Source organism: Cyprinus carpio, chromosome A9 (assembly GCF_018340385.1).
Source record: "Cyprinus carpio isolate SPL01 chromosome A9, ASM1834038v1, whole genome shotgun sequence".
NCBI classification, from domain to species: domain Eukaryota; kingdom Metazoa; phylum Chordata; class Actinopteri; order Cypriniformes; family Cyprinidae; genus Cyprinus; species Cyprinus carpio.
This window is the reverse complement of record NC_056580.1, coordinates 4,278,861-4,297,535: the sequence shown is the minus strand read 5'-3', so window position 1 is coordinate 4,297,535 and position 18,675 is coordinate 4,278,861. Positions and strand designations below refer to the sequence as shown.

The 18,675-nt window shown below is 43.5% G+C and overlaps 1 protein-coding gene and 1 long non-coding RNA gene across 2 annotated transcripts; one reads left to right on the top strand and one right to left on the bottom strand.

The window, feature by feature from the left end:
- Positions 1-5,283: 5,283 nt before the first annotated feature.
- LOC122146043 (putative nuclease HARBI1) lies at positions 5,284-6,357 on the top strand. The gene is made up of 4 exons (XM_042763071.1): positions 5,284-5,368; positions 5,434-5,561; positions 5,645-5,756; positions 5,833-6,357. The coding sequence occupies exons 1-4, from the start codon at positions 5,284-5,286 to the stop codon at positions 6,204-6,206; spliced, it is 699 nt and encodes a 232-aa protein (XP_042619005.1). The 3' UTR covers positions 6,207-6,357.
- Positions 6,358-6,599: 242 nt separating this feature from the next.
- Positions 6,600-13,391, bottom strand: LOC122146231. The gene is made up of 5 exons (XR_006160894.1): positions 13,097-13,391; positions 12,443-12,756; positions 12,302-12,351; positions 12,151-12,228; positions 6,600-6,799 (listed from the first exon to the last, which is right to left on the bottom strand). It is a non-coding gene; the product is annotated as an uncharacterized LOC122146231 (long non-coding RNA).
- Positions 13,392-18,675: the final 5,284 nt, after the last annotated feature.

Below are 18,675 nucleotides of genomic sequence, written 5' to 3'. Positions count from 1 at the left end.
AAGGATAGCCTCCAGGGCGGATCAGGGAAACCATGGCAGAGCAGGCAGTTCAGGTTGCCATGGAGGATCTGGAGACTAGGGAGGCCATTGCAAATTGGCCACGGGGCATATATTTAAAATATCACATACTTTAGAAAATCCAGCGTTTAGTTGATCCTGATAAGCGCTCGACGTCACAGATGTAAACATGATGGCTTTCATCTTTTGTGAGGGGGTTTGGCACCACGCATCTTTGTTTTCAGGTGGAATGTTAAAGAAGGAAATCCTGTATAATTCAACCAATACGATGATGTCTTCAAAACTCATTAAGTGTTTCCATTTTTTCCAATAAATAAATTGTATAAACAGTTGTGCTATAGATGATAATGGATTAGAACTGAGTAAGATGCAGGGATGTACTAGGATGGAGGGGTAACAAATAAATATAAAGGATATTGCACATTTTTATTGCATAAGTGGGGAACATATAACTGTTCATGAGGTAGATTGCCTGGGGGAAGAAACTGTTCTTGTGCCTGACTGTCCTGGTATTTCCAGCTCTGAAGCGCTGGCCAGATGGCAAAAGTTCAAAGATGGGGTAACTTGGATGTGATTGGATTTTCTGAGCCCTTTTCCTCACTCTGGATGTATAGGGGAGGGTGTGCAGGGGAGTACCAATAATCCTTTCAGCAGTCCGAACCGTTCCCTGTAGTCTTCTGATGTCTGATTTTGTAGCTGAACCAAACCACACAGTTATTGAAGTGCACAGGACAGACTCAATGACGGCTGAGTAGAACTGTTTCAGCAGCTCCTGTGGCAGGTTAAACTTCCTCAGCTGGCGAAGGAAGTACAACCTTTGTTGGGCCTTTTTAACAATGGAGTCAATGTGATATAAGGCTATATCACTATTTTTCGATAAATAAACTTAAGAAATTAATGTTTGTTATAGGCTACTGTGTAAGTTAGGCTGTTTTGTATTTTGTATTGAATTTGCACTCATGCTCCTAAATATATTTTCCAGTTTGCACATATCTATTTTTAGTCACAAATGCCAGTGAAATGCTTGCATTGTCGAGCCCTGGCTTTAAAGGTAGAGTAATAATAGCAGTTTTCATCCATAGTTTGTCCATTTAAATGTCTGTGTTTAGCTTCAAATGGCATCTTTGACGACAGTATTTTATAAAAATTACAACAAAAAAAATTATCTTATTCCATGTATTTTACCCCTTTCCCTCCACTTGTTCCCAGTGTTTTTCTGCCACCACTATGCTCGTGCAGCTGCATTTGACATAACTGTGAAGTTTACTCCAAATTGGTCTTTGAAGTCAGTTTTTTATAATAGGCTTTAAAACTTAATAATATAATATAATATAATATAATATAATATAATATAATATAATATTTTATAATATGATTTAATATATTATTATTTTAGTTTAGTATAATATAATATAATATAAGATTAGCATTAAAGGTAAATGTGGTGAATACAATTTGCAACTAGACGGATGTACTGTTACTTCCTCTACAGTCAAAAATCTGGGTGTTATATTAGACAGCAACTTGACTTTTGAAAATCATATTTCCCATGTTACAAAAACAGCATTATTCCATTTTAGAAACATAGCCTTCCTGATAACACTCTCTCTCTTTAGATTAAAGACGCATCTTTTTAGCCAAGCATTCACAAAATGTATCTCATAACTCAGTTACATCTGATCAAATGCACATTAACATTCTTTTGCTTTGGTTGAACACATAATATTTTCTTAGTTGGAACAGCAATTATGCTTTTTTATATATATATATATTTCCTTCTCTGTTTCTACCATGGGACTGGCATCCCGTTTTACACAAGCTTCAGTCTGCATCCACCCCTTACAAAGAATCTGAGATGACCAAACACTTGAGAAGAGATGATGTAAACCCCTCAGAGGACCTCAGATGATCCCAACCTCCCAGACAACATACAAAACTACCATATTTTGCTATAAGTTAATCGCAACATATAATCATTATAATCTGTTAATAGTGTTCATTGTCTGTTTGATTACATGACATTAACTAACTGCTTGATTTTTATCTTACATTTCTGCCATGTGGACATCAATTTGAGATCACCACTGATAAGCTATTACTAAATATAAAGTAGAAACTTTAATCTTCTGTAAAGATTAAAGTGGATGAAAGAATATCACCTCCAGCTCAAACCTGGCAAAGACTGAGCTTCTTGTCTTCCCTGTCACTCCAACTCTACAGTATGATTTCTCCATCCAGCTAGGTTCTTCTACAATTTCCCCATCAACAGAAATCTTGGTGTAACCTTTGATGACCAGCTGACCTTCAAAGACCACATTGCAAAAACTGCACCATCTTGAAGGTTTGCATTGCACAACATCAGAAAGATCAGGCCCTTTCTAACGGAGCATGCTGCATAACTTCTTGTCCAGGCCCTTGTCATTTCTAGGCTGGACTACTGCAATGCTCTTCTGGCTGGACTTCCATCACAATCAAACCTCTCTACAAAGGATTCAGAATGCAGCAGCACGACTGGTCTTCAACAAGCCCCAAAAGAGCCCATGGTTTACACCTCTCTTTATCTCCTTGCACTGGCTACCAGTTGCAGCTCGCATCGAGTTCAAGACATTGATGCTTGCATATTGAACAGCCACAGGCTCAGCACCCGCCTACTTCCACTCACTATTACAAATCTACATCCCCTCCAGAAGTCTGAGATCTGCTAGTGAGCGATGCCTCATGGTACCATCATAGAGAGGCTTAAAATCCCTTTCCAGAACATTCTCATTCACCATTCCTGGCTGGTGGAATGATCTTCCCACTCCTATCCGGAATGAGGAATCCCTGACAATCTTTAAGCGACAGCTGAAAACTTATCTCTTCCGAAGCTACTTGACTTCATCATAAAAATAAAAAAATGGTCTTTCTCTTTATTTATTCTTTCTCTTTCTAGCTTGTACTTATTTGAACAATGTCTAAAACTTGCTATTACAAGCACTTCCTGTGTCTGTTTGCCTCTTTAAGAAGAATCGCTTTGTGTATCCCCCAATTATAAGTCGCTTTGGGTAAAAGTGTCTACAAAATTACCAAATGTAAATGTAAAGCTGCTTTGCAATGATTTGCATTGTGAAAAGCACTATACAAATAAACTTGAATTGAAATGAATTGTATAGGCTAATCATGACTGATCATTGTTTACATGATCAGTCAGTGGTGATTCTCGGGTGAGCGGATATCTGGGGCTTAGCCCAGAGACATTCATGTATGTGTCAGAATCATATAGACTGTAAAAAGATGGACCTTCACTCTATTCCTTTTAAGAAAAGTGAAGCCGCCAATGTCCCAATAGGGCGCAGACATATATTGCACTGATTTGGGACCTGATTCTGTGCAGCAGTGAGTGAAGCGGAGCCGCATCCCACCCAGACTCCCGCAGAGCCGATCGTAGGCACACGCCCCTGACCCTTTATTAATTAACTTGACTGCTCCAATTTTTGTATTCTAATTGTGGTACAAGAGGCTTGTGTTAAGGTAAATACAACTCCAATCCCTTTCAGATCCTGAAAATATCCTTTGGCGCCTCAGTTCACTCAGAGAAGCTGTCAATCATGACGTCACACGACTAATTTAAGGAGAAGCCTCTAACTAACCCTCACCTTCCCTCACCTCCCTTGCTATACAAAAAAAAAAAAAAAAAACAGAAGCAAAATGCAGTATAAAAAGAAAAAGGCACTCTCCCCCTACAGCATCCCTCTTAACACACAGACTAAAAATCACTCAAGACAAAAGAGCCACAATACCTTTTGCTTAATCACAACCTGGAACAATATCCATTAATAGTTCATGCAGAAACACAATTAGCCATTGCTAATACACAACTATTGTCTCTGCATGAAAAGCAACCACAAAGTTCAGTCTGGAGCAGGGGAGAAGTGTGTCCCCAAGCAAAGTCTGAACTGCCCCAATCAGTGTTGCCAACTGCTTTCAACTGAAAGTAGCTAAAACTGATTGCTTAATCTCACTAGATGACATCATAATGGCAAATTCACTGATCTATATTTGTCCCTAAACTTTTAAAAAGTTTTAAAAGGGGCAGGGAAATCACTAAATCTAGCTACAAAGTAGCTAAATTGGCAACACTGCCCCAATATCCTCTTGGTCTCAGGCACACTCTCACAATCGAGTTACAGGTGATGATGATTTGCCCTGAGGAGCAGCAGAGAGAGAGAGAGAGAGAGACAGAGCAAAAACAAACACGGGCGTTCAACCATGCCCACACCTGGGGGGTATTGCACAAAAGCAAGATAAGGGATTAAGCTGGGATTTTCCAGTTATCCTGGCTGAATTTAGCCCTGACTCGGTTGCATGAAGGGAGGCTAAATTAATCTACATCAAGTTACTATGGAGATTTACACTTTGCAGCTAGCCTGCTCCGGAGCAGGCTAACAACCAGGTTAAGATTAATCCTAGTGATTTATCGGCTAGTTCCTCCCTAAATCCTACTAGATATTAATGTGTTTTAGTAACTTCATGGTCCTGCATTAAAATACTAGATATACTGTCATTCATCTAAGTATGTGTACTGTTATTTTAGTTATTATTGAAAACTGCTTCATTTCACTGTCAGAGGTTTGATGAATATATATATTATTTGAGATTTAAAGTGTTTATTGTCTTACACTCAGTGAGGAAAGCAGATTTACCTGAGCAATTATTACTTTGCTGTCCACAATGAATGCCAACACAGTCTATATTCTATTTCTCATATTGTATAGTATAGTTATTTTGCACTATGTATATCTATATATGCAAGTATAGAGTAGAAATGTACTGTTGAATGAGAAAAATATCAATAGATTATATTTTATTGCAGTTGATGAGAAAATAAGAAATAGCTCATGAAGTTGCAAATGTGGTTTCAATTAAGTCCGTAACGAGGTCAATATGTAGTATATATAGACTAAAGATTTGTGTGTTTCCTATTCACAATGGCTTGCCCTTTGTTTTAATACTCAGATGAGCATTCAGGCATGAAAGAGTCTTCTGAGATAGGGCAGACCCATTGGCCTTTTCAGACGAATATCTGACTGAGAGGTACAGATTCTCAGGTGATGGCATCAGATATTTGTGTAGGCTGCTGGGTCCAAACATACAGCACAGGACAGCACGGAGTCATGCTCTCACTGTCCCACAGATGCAGTTGGCATGTTTCTGTATTCTGTCGGTGATGCAGAAAACCTCAATAAAGCCACTATTTGCCGCACAATAAGAAATGTAAGTCTGGCAATGAAATCTCTTGTGCACATATTTATCACCTTCCCTGGTCACAGAAGATTTATCCACATCAAGGAGGAGTTCTACAAGATTGCAGGTAACATGAATAATAACAGATTACTACAAAATGTTACATTAGCACAGTCACAGTATGACACTCATTTTGTGTTACAGCTATTCCTAATGTAACTGGTACAGTAGATTGCACCCATATTCGTATCCAACGCCCCTCAGGGGCACATGAGGGAGATTATGTTAACAGGAAATCCTTCCACAGTGTCAATGTTCAGGTAAAAAGGAGTTATGGTTACTGTCAGCTACATAATTATTCTGTACATTAAATGACCTTAATAGATTATATATATTTTTACAGATGATCTGTGATGCTGACTGCCTTATCACAAATTTAGAGGCAAAGTGGCCTGGCTCAGTCCATGACTCCAGAATCTTTCGGGCTAGTAGAATTTACCAGAGACTCTCTCTAGGTAAGCCATCCTATTTTTTAAGCATCTTGAACATCAAGAGTATAGTACTTGTAAGAATTATGTTTTGTATTCGCAGGTGAGTTCTCTGGTGTGCTGCTGGGGGACAAAGGCTATGCGTGTGAGACATTTCTGATGACTCCCCTTACAGACCCCCAAACCCCAGCACAGCAAGCTTACAACCATGCCCATGCCAAAACCAGGGCTCAAACTGAAATGACCTTCAGCCTCCTGAAATCACGATTTCAGTGCCTGCACCAACTGAGGGTCTCCCCAGACAGAGCATCTGACATGACTGTTGCCTGCACAGTGCTGCACAATATTGCCAGCCTAAGAAAAGAAAGGGCTCCCAGAGTTGCTTTGGATGTTGATTGGGACAATGCTGCCATATTCCCAGATGACAGAAATGGTAGACTTGTTAGAGAACAATACATTGCAAATTATTTCAGTTAATTTAGTTTTGATTTAGGCCATCCCTTAATAAAGGATAATGTAGGCTATATAACTTTCTCATGTGTACATGCATTTTATTTGGCATCGGTAGCACACACTGTGGTTATCTTCCCAAATTCTAGTTCCACTTCACTGGATCAATAACTATAAAGTGTACTTGACATTCATAAAAAAAAGTTACAAGACCACAATGGTTTTGGAATATTTTTATTTTATTATTTTACAGTTATCACTTGTCAGCTTGGAGCTTTTGAGAGAAAAAATTATGATAAATACATTGTGTTACAGTCATGGTTACAGTATGAACTGAAGTCACTTACTTCTCCTTCTAGTTTCTGGATTTCCAGTTCTAGTTTCCTCAGTGTCTTGAATTAAATTTTCATCTCAAGGTCCATGTCCTGCAGCTTTCTTTTGTTCACATCAATCTTGACTTCTGTCAGCTTGATATGTCTCTTAAGATGCGTTGTGTAGAGATATCTGACAGTTTGTGAATTCTGTGAACACCTTTTAGTTAGCATTGCAGAATTTTTGCATAATGTAAATTTACTGTAGGCAATACTCACTATGTTGCCAGGCTGCCCAATGTCAGGATCCTGTAACAAATGATATTTTCTTTTAGTACCATGTTGTAAGGAAGTCTTTAGCAGTGGCTAGGCAGGCAGCAAGAAAAGGTAAAAACTCTGAAGTTTCTTTAAGGTGATTTAATTTTCTTGTCAGGGCATGCTCCAAACAGTGTAACCAGGTTCCATCCATCAAAATTCCAATACAAGAAAAACAAACAAAAGTAAAAGGAAAAAAAAAACAAAAAAACAAAATAGTATTTACATGAGAAACATCAAACAGGTTGGCTACTGGCCCAACAGTCACATTCAGTTCTCTTTTTCTCCCCCCACCCCTTTGTCCAATCAATTAGACTCTTTATAGTTAAGGCTCCTCCCCTCAAATTCAAACCTACAAATGGCAGGGCTATTTCAATTACAATCTACATAGCTTATTTATGAGATCATATTTAACATCAACCTTCAAATATGAATTAGCATCTTCTTTATCCAGCGCCATTTTCACCACGAAAACCAACAAGAATCCCGAAAGACATGTATTCAATGCAATATCATTCAATATTCTCAATGCCCGAGCTCCTCCTCCTTTGGGATGGTATAAGTCAAGCTAACTGTTCGCTGTTCCCCTTAGGAAGTTCCAGGAAGAAGGTAAGACAGAGAATCACCATTAACAAACAAATCATTATTTGTCTAATTTTCATTCACCTTTTCTTTTTTAAAGGCACAAAAGGCTAAGACTGACAAACATGAGTCACAATGGAATGTGCACCCTCCATTTGACACATGTATGAGACAAAACCATGAATAAAATTATTTTGAAAACAAAAAAAAATTGTTTGGTTCTTTGAATTGAGAGTTACATACCTCACATTATCAATTTGGTGGTGTTAATAGTGAGTCCAGCTTTCTGAAGCCTTCGTAGGACATCACTAAGATGCTCTAGATGTTCCTGCAACGTTCCACTATATATTACTACATCTAAATATGCTGCAGCATATTGGTCACACCCAGCAAGTACACTGTCCATAAGTCTCTGGAACATTGCTGGTGCTCCGTGTAACCCAAAAGGCATTACAGTAGACTGATATAGTCCAGTGGGGGCACAGAAAGCAGTATATGGCTTACAAGAAGGGTCAAGGGGCACTTGCCAGTATCCTTTACATAGGTCTAGTGTAGTCATGTAATGAGCTTTACCAAGCCTTTCAATCAGTTCGTCTATCCGAGGCATCGGGTAGGAATCAAAGCAGGATACACTGTTCAGTTTTCTGAAATCTGTAAAGAACCTCAGTCCACGGTCTTTCTTAGGAACCAAAAGTATAGGACTTGACCACTCACTTTGGGAAGGTTCGATGATTCCCATCTCCAACATCATTTCAATCTTCTTCTTTAGATTCTCTACCATGCTCTCAGGAACTCGATATGGCTTCTGTCGGATTGGAGCTTCCTCTTTCAAGATTATGTTATGGGTGACCACTTGGGTATGCCCCAGTCTCTCCTGGAAGAGAGATGGAAAAGATTGACGTACCTCTGTGAGTTGTTGTTGTTGTTCACTTAAGTGTAAATTAAGGCCAGGATCCTCCACTGAATGTTCCATTTCTAACTCATCTTCTTCCTCCATGACTGCCCGCACCATCAGTACCACTTGATCTTTAGGTTCAAGTCCCCTCTCCTTAAACTCTTTCAACAGGTTGACATGAAGGATCTGTTTAGAACGCTTTCTCTCAGGACACAGAATCTCATATGTTACAGGGCCCAGTTTTCGCCGGGGGTAACGACATATGGACCCTGCCACTTGGCTAACAGTTTACAGGTACCTGAAGGTAAACAGTGCAAGAACTTTCTGTCCAGGCTTTAGGTCTCTTTCTCTAGCATGAGTGTCGTACCATACCTTCTGTTTCTTCTGGGCATCCTGTAGATTGTCCTTGGCCAAAGTCCTGAACGTCTCCAGCTTGTCCCTCATCTTCAATACATAAGAGATGACACTGCACTGGGCTGGTTTCTCTGCCGTCCACTCCTCTTTAAGCATGTCCAGGGGGCCTCAAACTTGCCTGCCATACAAAAGCTCAAAAGGAGAAAACCCAGTTGAACATTGGGGCACCTCTCTATATGCAAACAACAGAAACAGAATCCATTTATCCCAATCTCTACCTGTCTCAGCCACAAAATATTTGAGGATGTTTTTCAGTGTGCCATTAAAACACTCAACTAAACCATCAGTTTGGGGATGAAATGGTGTAGTTTGGATACCTTTAATACCCAATTGTTTATACAGTAATTTCATCATATTAGCCATGAAATTAGTTCCTTGGTCAGTAATAATCTCAGAAGGTACTCCAACCCTGGAAGTCAAGTAAATTAAGCATTTCACAATATGTTTATCCTGAATGGATCGCAAAGGGTACACTTCAGGATATCTAGTTGCATAGTCACAAATTACCAGGGCAAACTGATTAACTGTACTACTCTTCACCAAAGGGCCAATTATGTTCATACCTATCCGATCAAACGGGGTACCAATGATTGGTAAAGGCTGTAAATAACTTCGGTCTGCCTTCCCGGACAGGAGCTACAAGCTGGCACTCAGAACAGGTCTTACAATAATCTTGTACATCCTGATACATTTTGGGCCAGTAAAATCGTTGACCAATTCGCCCACAAGTTTTCTGCTGACCTAAATGTCCAGACCAGGGTATAGTATGACCCAGATGTAAGATCATCTTATGCAGTTCAGTAGGCACTACCAGTTTGGGACTCTCTGTGTTTGACGTATACAAAAGATTGTCTTTTAGGATATACTGATCCCCACCAAACTGTGGTACACCCGCAGGATTACCATCTACCTCAAACAGAGTTTGTAAGGTAACATCTGACCTCTGCAATCCCCCAAAATTGTCAGGCATCCGCCATTGGGAATCAATTAAATCAGACTCAGGACCAGGGAGACATGGTACAATACCCTGGGCCTTAACTTTCCCCTTATGTTTTTCTTGCCTTCGTTGTCTTTTACTCTTTTTAAACTTCCCCCCCAGAGCCAAACAAATCTGCCTGGGCATTAGGAAGGGGCTGTAGCCCTTTGGTTCGAGATCGGGTTACCACTGCACAAGTTTTGGGTGTTGCATTGACCAGATCAGTTAAAGAAGGAAAATCATCACCTAACACCACATCATATGCCAGGTTGTCAGTCACCCCCACCCTCAGCAAAAATGCCTGTTCCTCGATAACCATGGATGCATCAGCAGTTGGATAGGTCTGTTCTTCCCCATGTACACATCCTAAACATACTGTATCCCCATAGTTTAACATTTCACAGTTCAATAAATGGGATTTCACCAAGGTTTGCGTACTCCCCGTATCCACAAGTGCTTGACCAGGATGACCATTGACCATTACTGATATGACATGTCTATGTTTGTCAGTGGATTTCAATAGTTCACTGGACTGCTCATCTCGGGGAACATAACACATGTTTGTTACCTTGTTTTTTCTTAATGGGCAAAGAGATGCCTTGTGCCCAGGCCGCTGACAGTAAAAACAGATCAGGGGCCCCTTAGCAGCAATATAAGTTTTCCCCACTACTCCCACAGTCTGATCACTGGGCTCCTCAGTTTTACCCTTACCCACAGTACCTTTGTAAGTCCGTTGCGGTTCCCTATGTGCAGCCATATACCTCTCTGCCAATCTCACAGCTTCCTCTCCAGTCTGGGGTTGATTTTCTTTAACCCAAGTCCTCACATCTGGACGAAGAATCCTCGGGTACTGCTCAAGAATGATAGTCTCTCCTATCTGTTCCTTAGCCTTGACTTCTGGTCGCATCCACCTCTTGTACAAACCTTTGATTCGATTATAGGTCTCTCTGACACTCACCAGATGGCACTGTGAGACTCCTGAAGCACTGGCGATAAGTCTCCTCCGTTACATTGTACTTAGCTATTATTGCAGCCTTGATGTCCTCATAGAAGCCGGATCGTTGTTCATCCATCCCAGCATACGCTTCCAAGGCCATGCGTGTCAACAGAGTAACAACTCGAGCCACCCATTCATCTGTTAGCCATCCCCACGTTTTTGCAATACGCTCGAAACGAATAAAAAAACTCTCCACATCTTCCCCCTCTATGAATTCAGGGATTCGGGGTTCATGATAACGTCTATAAGGTACAGCCGGTGATTGGCTTATAGCTTGTATGCTATCAACAACAGGGTGAGCTTGAGTTGAATGTATCGTACCTCTTAATGGTGGTGGGTAAGTCCTTGGTGTAGGTAAGGGGTGGTGAGTATTTTGGCTGCCTTGCTCTTCAAACCCCCATTCATTTCTAGGTTTCTGAAAAATGGTGGTTTTCAAATCAAACAGAATTTTCTCATTTCTTTGTTGCTGTCGCATGAAATCCCTAATTTCTATCAAAAATTCCTGTCCCACAACAACATTGTCTTTACCATCTCGAGGAGTACTAGCTGTCCCAGTCTTGGGTCTTACCACCGGGTCTCTTCATCTTGAATATTGCCTGCTTGGTGAAACATGCTTGAAATGACTTCCTCCTGTGCAGCAGCCCCCAGCTCCAAATCACCCACCTGAGCTTCCACCGTATCCTCTTCTCCCTCTGAGAGCAAAACAGGATGTGCTCTGGTAGTCCGTTGAGGACAAAAATGCCCTTTAGCAGTCAAACAAAAGTAAAAGGAAAAAAAACAAAAAACAATAGTATTTACATTAGAAACATCAAACAGGTTGGCTACTGGCCCAACAGTCACATTCAGTTCTCTTTTTCTTCCCCACCCCCCCCTTTGTCCAAACAGTTAGACTCTTTATAGTTAAGGCTCCTCCCCTCAAATTCAAACCTACCAATGGCAGGGCTATTTCAATTACAATCTACATACCTTATTTATCAGAATCATATTTAACATCAACCTTCAAATATGAATATTAGCATCTTCTTTATCCAGCGCCATTTTCACCACGAAAACCAACGAGAATCCCAAAAGACATGTATTCAATGCAATATCATTCAACATTCTCAATGCCCGAGCACCTCCTCCTTTGGCATGGTATAAGTCAAGTTTCCTGTTTGCGGGCCCCTCCCCTTAGGAAGTTCCAGGAAGAAGGTAAGACAAAGAGAATCACCATTAACAAACAAATCATTATTTGTCTAATTTTCACAAAAGGCACAAAAGGTTAAGACTGACAAATATGAGTCACAATGGAATGTGCACCCTCCATTTGACACATGTATGAGACAAAACCGTGAATAAAATTATCTTGAAAACAAAACCCATTGTTTGGTTCTTTGAATTGAGAGTTACATACCTCACTTTACCACATACCACTTCCCTGACTTCTTATCTATTATGAACTTAAAAAAAATGTGTCCATTTCCACAAAATTGACATGATACCTCGAGCCTTCTGGAGTCCAGCGACACGGTCTCATCATCAGCAGAAGTGCACTCCACTGCTGTAGATGTGGCTTCCCTCTGCCATATTCAATACTTGTATTGATATTTTGACAGGACATGCAAAGCCTATGATTTAATAAAGAGTACTCACCGATGAATTATAGTCTGGTGGCTCCAAAAGTGTAAGGGTGTTACCAGCCACTGCAAGGTAAGGCAAAGTCACATAGTCCACATAACAAAATATATATGGATTTCAATATTTTCCGTGTGCAGTAGTATGGCAATAATGTACCTTGTATGAGGAGGCCAGTATCCCTTGCTGGGCCAGAGGCAGTGGCTGTCCCTCCCTGGATCCCTTCAATCACTGGCTTCCCTTTATTTAAGTCCAGGGCCAGCTCCTCTGCTGTGGTGAAGTCTTGGGTTGGAGAGCCACCCCCGTACCAGATATATGACTTTTTTTTATTGCTAAAATCAGCACAGACAGTAAAATGTCTTAAAACATGTCACCTATGTTCTCCGCAAACAAGTCACTTACCAGCCTGCAAAATATTCTTGTATTTAATCTTGACTTGCTGCCAAGTCCTTTTTTGGCCAGACATGTTTGTTCTTTAAGAGGAATAGATAGATACAAATGATAAAATAGATTTGATGGGTAAAAATAGAGCAAATTATCTGATTATAGGTTACATCAAATCAATTACAAACAAAACCTACATACAAATAGATAAGAGTACAAAGATTAAACAGATAATAGACATAAAAGAAACTAAATAGATCAAATAGATGCACATAGTGGGTAAGTGTTTGCAATTATTCTTCATGTTAAATGCAAGTCCACTGGTCACATTTAAAGCAAAGTATACAATTATTTTTGAAAATGACAAGAAACTCCTTGGATTGTAATTGTGAGGGTTTCAGTGGAGCACTGGTTATTTGGACTACTTACGCATTCAATCGGTCCGCTATTGTTTGCCAGGCATTCTCTCTTTGCTTTATTACAGTAGCTGTATTGCCTTTTTTACATATAATATGTTTCACTTCTTCATACGTTTCCATAAGAAGCTGTTGCTCATTAGGGCGAAAAGTATGCCGCACGGGTTTTGTCCATTTTTGCATCATTGATTCTGTGATCGATTTTGTGATCTTTTAAGAATGCAGTGAACGTGCATTTATCCAAACAATATACACCTGGCTTGACATATCCGCGCGTTCTCATCCTGGCTCAGCAAACGTGCAACAGATTAAGGCAGGATGCACTGATTAAACTAGGTCAAGCCGCGACTGTTCTGTTATCCTGGCTTTCTTAATTCGACTTTTGTGCAACGGGCCCCTGGGTCCCGTTCTTCATACGTCGCTAACTCAGTCTTGGATAGTTTGGTTCTTTGAAGCTCATCCCGGAGTTGCTGTCATAGCAACAGGTCATCTTTATCTTTATTTATATAGCGCTTTAAACAAAAAAGATTGCGTCAAAGCAACTGAACAACATTAATTAGGAAAACAGTGTCAATAATGCAAAACAGGTCCGTAAACTTAAACCTGCTCGGGAGCAGGCTTATTTCATGTAAACAGGATTAGATTGCATCTTTTTAAGCAGATTTGATACTTAAAATCTGTCCCAGCCACTGCTACTACTTTATTACAAGAGCATCCTACTGATCCAGGGACAATCATTTAAAGTAATAATAATAATAATAATAATAATAAAACAATAATTTAAAGATAATATATTAACGTTGTGTAGTCTGTAACACAGCCAGTTTTACTCAATGAAAGATATAATCGTCATAAAATAATTACTTCATAATTGTATTCGAGTCTTACACACATGCTATACAGATAATGTAGAGTCGTGCATTAATTTGAGTGCTGACATATATTATGGAAATGGATTGATAGAGCGCAGGAGATGCAGATAACATGATCTTGACCCTTAAGAAACTTTAATTAATGCTGTCACATAACAAATCAGTTCAAATATAAAATTAAATGTATAGCTAATTACTACATTGAAATAAAAATGTAAAGCCTATACAAATATTAGAAATTGTGAATCTAAATAATTGGGAATCATGTAAATTAAAATAATAATAATAATAATAATAAAAGTGCACATTTCATTTATCTATTATAACATTTACTTTTGTTCCCTCTCGAGAACGGTCTCTCGACATGGCGTTAACGCCTTGGGGACTCCCTTCCTTCCTAACCTACCTGAAATCCTATTGCACAACGCCAGTGAAGTTGCAACTCTCACTGGCCAATGCCAGTCAAGACGGCAAATATGGGCGGGGCCTCGCCACTATATATTGTGCCGTGTTGGTGGCATAACCTCAGAATCTTCCTCTTTCAATTATCCTAGGAGACAGCTGTTGAGAAGACGCAAGAAGACGGATTTCCCTCTTGGCGTTCCAGCATGTCGAAAGTTTGCACGCTGTGTTCGGGGCCTATTGAGGCCCCGGACACCCACTAGTTCTGCATCCGTTGCCTGGGTCTCGCCCATGCGGAGGCAGCACTCAATGGGTCAGGCTGCCCACACTGCGAAGAATTCTCAGTGCGGGTGCTTAGGGCCTGAAAGAATATCGCCCTCGGTGATTTCTCTCGGCAATGTCCCACCGCCGCCAGCCGCACGTGGGCGACCGCGCGGAATGGCACAATTCACCTCCCCCCCGCTCTCCAATGTGCTTGGAGGAGGATCTTCAACCTGATTTCGACGAGGCGCTGTCCCTAACGACGTCCGAGAAGGACTGGGCCCGCTCTCCGGAGGAGCGCTCTGAAGTGGAGGGACACGCTGCATTCCAGGATGAACTCGTCCGGATTCCCACTAAGGCCGTGAGTGGTCTAGGCTTAGAGTGGGAATCCCCCGACGAACCAGCTAAGAGCAAGCTGGATTCTTGGTTCCTTTACTCGGGCCGCCGAGCTGCTGCTCCGAGGAAACGAGCCCCATTCCTCCCAGACCTGCATGACGAGGTCGCTAAGGTGTGGGCTGCGCCCCAATCGGCTCGCGCTCACGCTGGTGGGTCGATGGGGCGGAAGCCCGTGGATATACGCGCATTCCGCCCGTCAAGGAATCCATCGCTACGCACCTCTGCCCCTCCTCTGCTTCTCTGAAGACAGGTGCTACCCTGCCATCAAGGCCCTGTCGTTTGACCGCACATGTAGCGGACAAAGCGTACGCGGCCTCGGGAGAAGCAATTTCTGCTCTGCACACGATGGCAGTGCTCCAAGTTTTTCAGGCACAGCTTCTGAAATCCCTGGACGAGGGCGGGGCGGATCCGGAGGCGTTTAAAGATTTACGCGCAGCAACGGATTTCGCGCTCAAAGCCACAAAGAAGACGGCCCAGGCGATCGGACCACCGGTTGTGCTCCACCGGCATCTGTGGCTTACTCTCACTGAGCTGAAGGATGCGGACAGGAGGGCGCTGCTCAACGCTCCTGTATCTCCATCTGGCCTATTTGGAGATGCAGTCGAGGCTATCGCGGAGCGTTTCTCAGAGGCACAGAAATGCTCTAGGGCGATGAGTCACTTCCTGCCGCGCCGGGCTGCAGCACAGCCTCCTGCGCGCAGTAGATCCTCATCTGCTTCCAACCGGCCGTCGAAGCGACCCCCCGCTGCTTCCACTGCATCAGCACCAGATCCTGAGCCGTCTGTTCGCGCCAAAACTCTGTGGCAGAGGACACCGAAAGAAAGGCATCACGGCTTCAAGAAAGGCGGGAACCGTCCCAGGGGAGCTCCTCCGTCGGATCAAAAACCTCGTTCCTGACGAGAGGGCGTGGAGGACGAGAGCGCTGAGCGGCGGGCCCGCTGCGAAGCGTCTGAGCTATTCTCACGAAGTCCCCTTGGCGGTTGCAGGCGACTACGAGAATGTCTGTGTTGTGTATGTTCAAAATGCAATAAAGTCTGTGACACCCTCACAAAAAGAGCATTTTTCTCCTCCCCCAGTGATAACGGCCTTACAAACAGCCGTGAAACCGTCAATAGAACCGGGCTCACAGCTTCCCCGTGTATCTGGCAAGGCTCACGCCCAGGTGTCAGGTGTCGGACCTCCGCAGCCGCGGCTTGCTCTCGACATCTCGCACACACGCACGTGAGTGTCATTCAATCATTCAACAGGAGATTCGCGCTCCCCGCTGATCGGCGAAGCACGACCCTCCCTAACACACAGCGCTCACACTTGTCCTGTGAGTTTTCTGACAACGACCCCGGTACACAGCAGCGTCGTTCAGAATGCAGAGGGCAAGGCTCTTCGCCCTCTGTGTCTTTTTGCGAGCGATGGCGATCCATTCCGGGCATTTCGGTTTGGTTGCGGAACGTCATAGAGAACGGCTACATACTTCAGTTTCGACGCAGACCACCCCGGTTCAATGGCGTGGTCATGTCGACGGTTCCGGCTCACAACGAGCTGGTTCTGAGGCAAGAAATTCTCAATCTCCTCGCGAAACGCGCGATAGAAGTGGTCCCGCCGAGCGAGAGAGAGAGCGGGTTTTACAGCCGGTACTTTGTCGTTCCCAAGAAAGGTGGTGGTCTCCGTCCAATATTAGACCTGAGACCCATCAACCGTGTGTTGTACAAACGCGCTTTCAAAATGACAACGCTAAAGCAGATACTGGCACAGATTCGACCCGGAGATTGGTTTGTTTCAGTGGACCTGAAAGACGCATATTTTCATATCCAGATCGCCCCTCGTCACAGGCGCTTTCTGAGATTTGCGTTCGAAGGCATAGCATATCAGTTCATGGTGATGCCGTTCGGGTTAGGGCTGGCGCCTCGTACGTTTACGAAATGTGTGGATGCAGCACTTTCCCCTCTGAGAGCGAGCGGAATGCGCATACTATTTGGACGATTGGCTGATCTTGGCACATTCAGAGGATGTGCTCAACAGCCACAAACACGCTCTGTTACGTCACCTGGAGAGTTTGGGTCTCTGTGTGAACGTACAAAAAAGCGTGTTACGCCCCAGCCAAACAATCATGTATCTAGGGGTGCAGTTGGACTCGATAACAATGAGGGCGCGTCTGAGCCAGGAGCGCATACAAGATTTAATGTCCGCTCTGAACGCATTCAGACTGGGCCGTCCCGTAGCACTGAAGGAATATCAGAGGCTCTTGGGGCGGATGGCGGTGGCCGCGACGGTCTGTCACCTCGGTCTACTCTATATGCGCCCACTCCAGTTATGGCTGAAAACACAAGTACTGAGAAGGGCGTGGAAATTGGGCCGTGCCCGCATTGTGGTCACTCGCAGGTGCTTAAGCGCGCTGAAACCATGGCAGAACCCTGACTTGTACCAGCGCGGCGTCCAGATGGGTCTGGTCACGCGGCGGAAAGTGGTCACGACGGACGCGTCGACGACGGGCTGGGGAGCTCACTGCGATGGCTTACCGGCTTCGGGCCACTGGACAGAGTCGGAGAGAACGTGGCACATAAATCGCCTCGAGCTGACAGCAGTTTCTTTAGCCCTTCAGAGTTTTATGACGCAAATCAGGGGGCACCACGTGTTGATTCGCTCAGACAACATGACGGTGGTATCGTACATAAACCGCCAGGGTGGAGTACACTCGAAAGCCCTGTACAGTCAGACAGCACGCCTTTTGCTGTGGGTCGATCATCATCTGCTCTCCATTCGAGCAGCGCACGTTCCGGGATGCCTGAACAGTGGCGCGGATATGCTGTCAAGGAACGGGATTCCTCACGGAGAATGGAGACTGAACCCTGGGACAGTGAGACTGATCTGGGAACAGTTTGGGAAAGCGTTTGTGGACCTGTTCGCGACAGAGGAGAACACGCATTGCCCTCTGTTCTTCTCGCTGTCGCGCTCTCCCCTGGGCGGGGATGCACTCACAATGCCGTGGCCAAATGCCCGTCTGTATGCATTCCCCCGCTAAAGATTTTGTCACAAGTGCTGCACAAAATCAGAGAGGAGAGTGTTGTTAGTCGCTCCATACTAGCCGAACAGGCCTTGGTTTCCCAATCTTCTAGAAATACTAACGGCTCCCCCGTGGCCGATCCCGCTGAGACGAGATCTCCCGTCTCAGGCAGACGGCTCGATATGGCACCCCAACCCAGAATGGTGTAAACTTCAGGTGTGGATGGTGTGCGGGAACCGGTAAACCTGGGTTCGTTGTCTCACCGCGTGATGTACACGATTGCGGAGGCGCGAGACACCTGTACGCTTGTAAATGGGCAGTCTTTGAGAGGTGGTGCGAATCGAATGATCGGGACCCGGAAAGCTGCCCCGTGTCTGACATTCTGGATTTTCTGCAACAACGAATGGACGGCGGCAGTATGCCCTCTACGCTTAAGGTTTACGTTGCAGCTATCTCAGCTTTTCACGCTGCTATTGACGGGCGCTCAGTTGGGAAACACGATCTAGTGATCAGATTTTTGAGAGGCGCGAGAAGACTAAAACCCTCCCGCCCCCCTACAATGCCATCCTGGGATCTGGTGCTGGGAGCGCTAGCCCTCCCGCCATTCTAGCCACTTCAGTCTGTCGGCTTGAAGGAGCTCACGCTTAAAACCGCGCTGCTGCT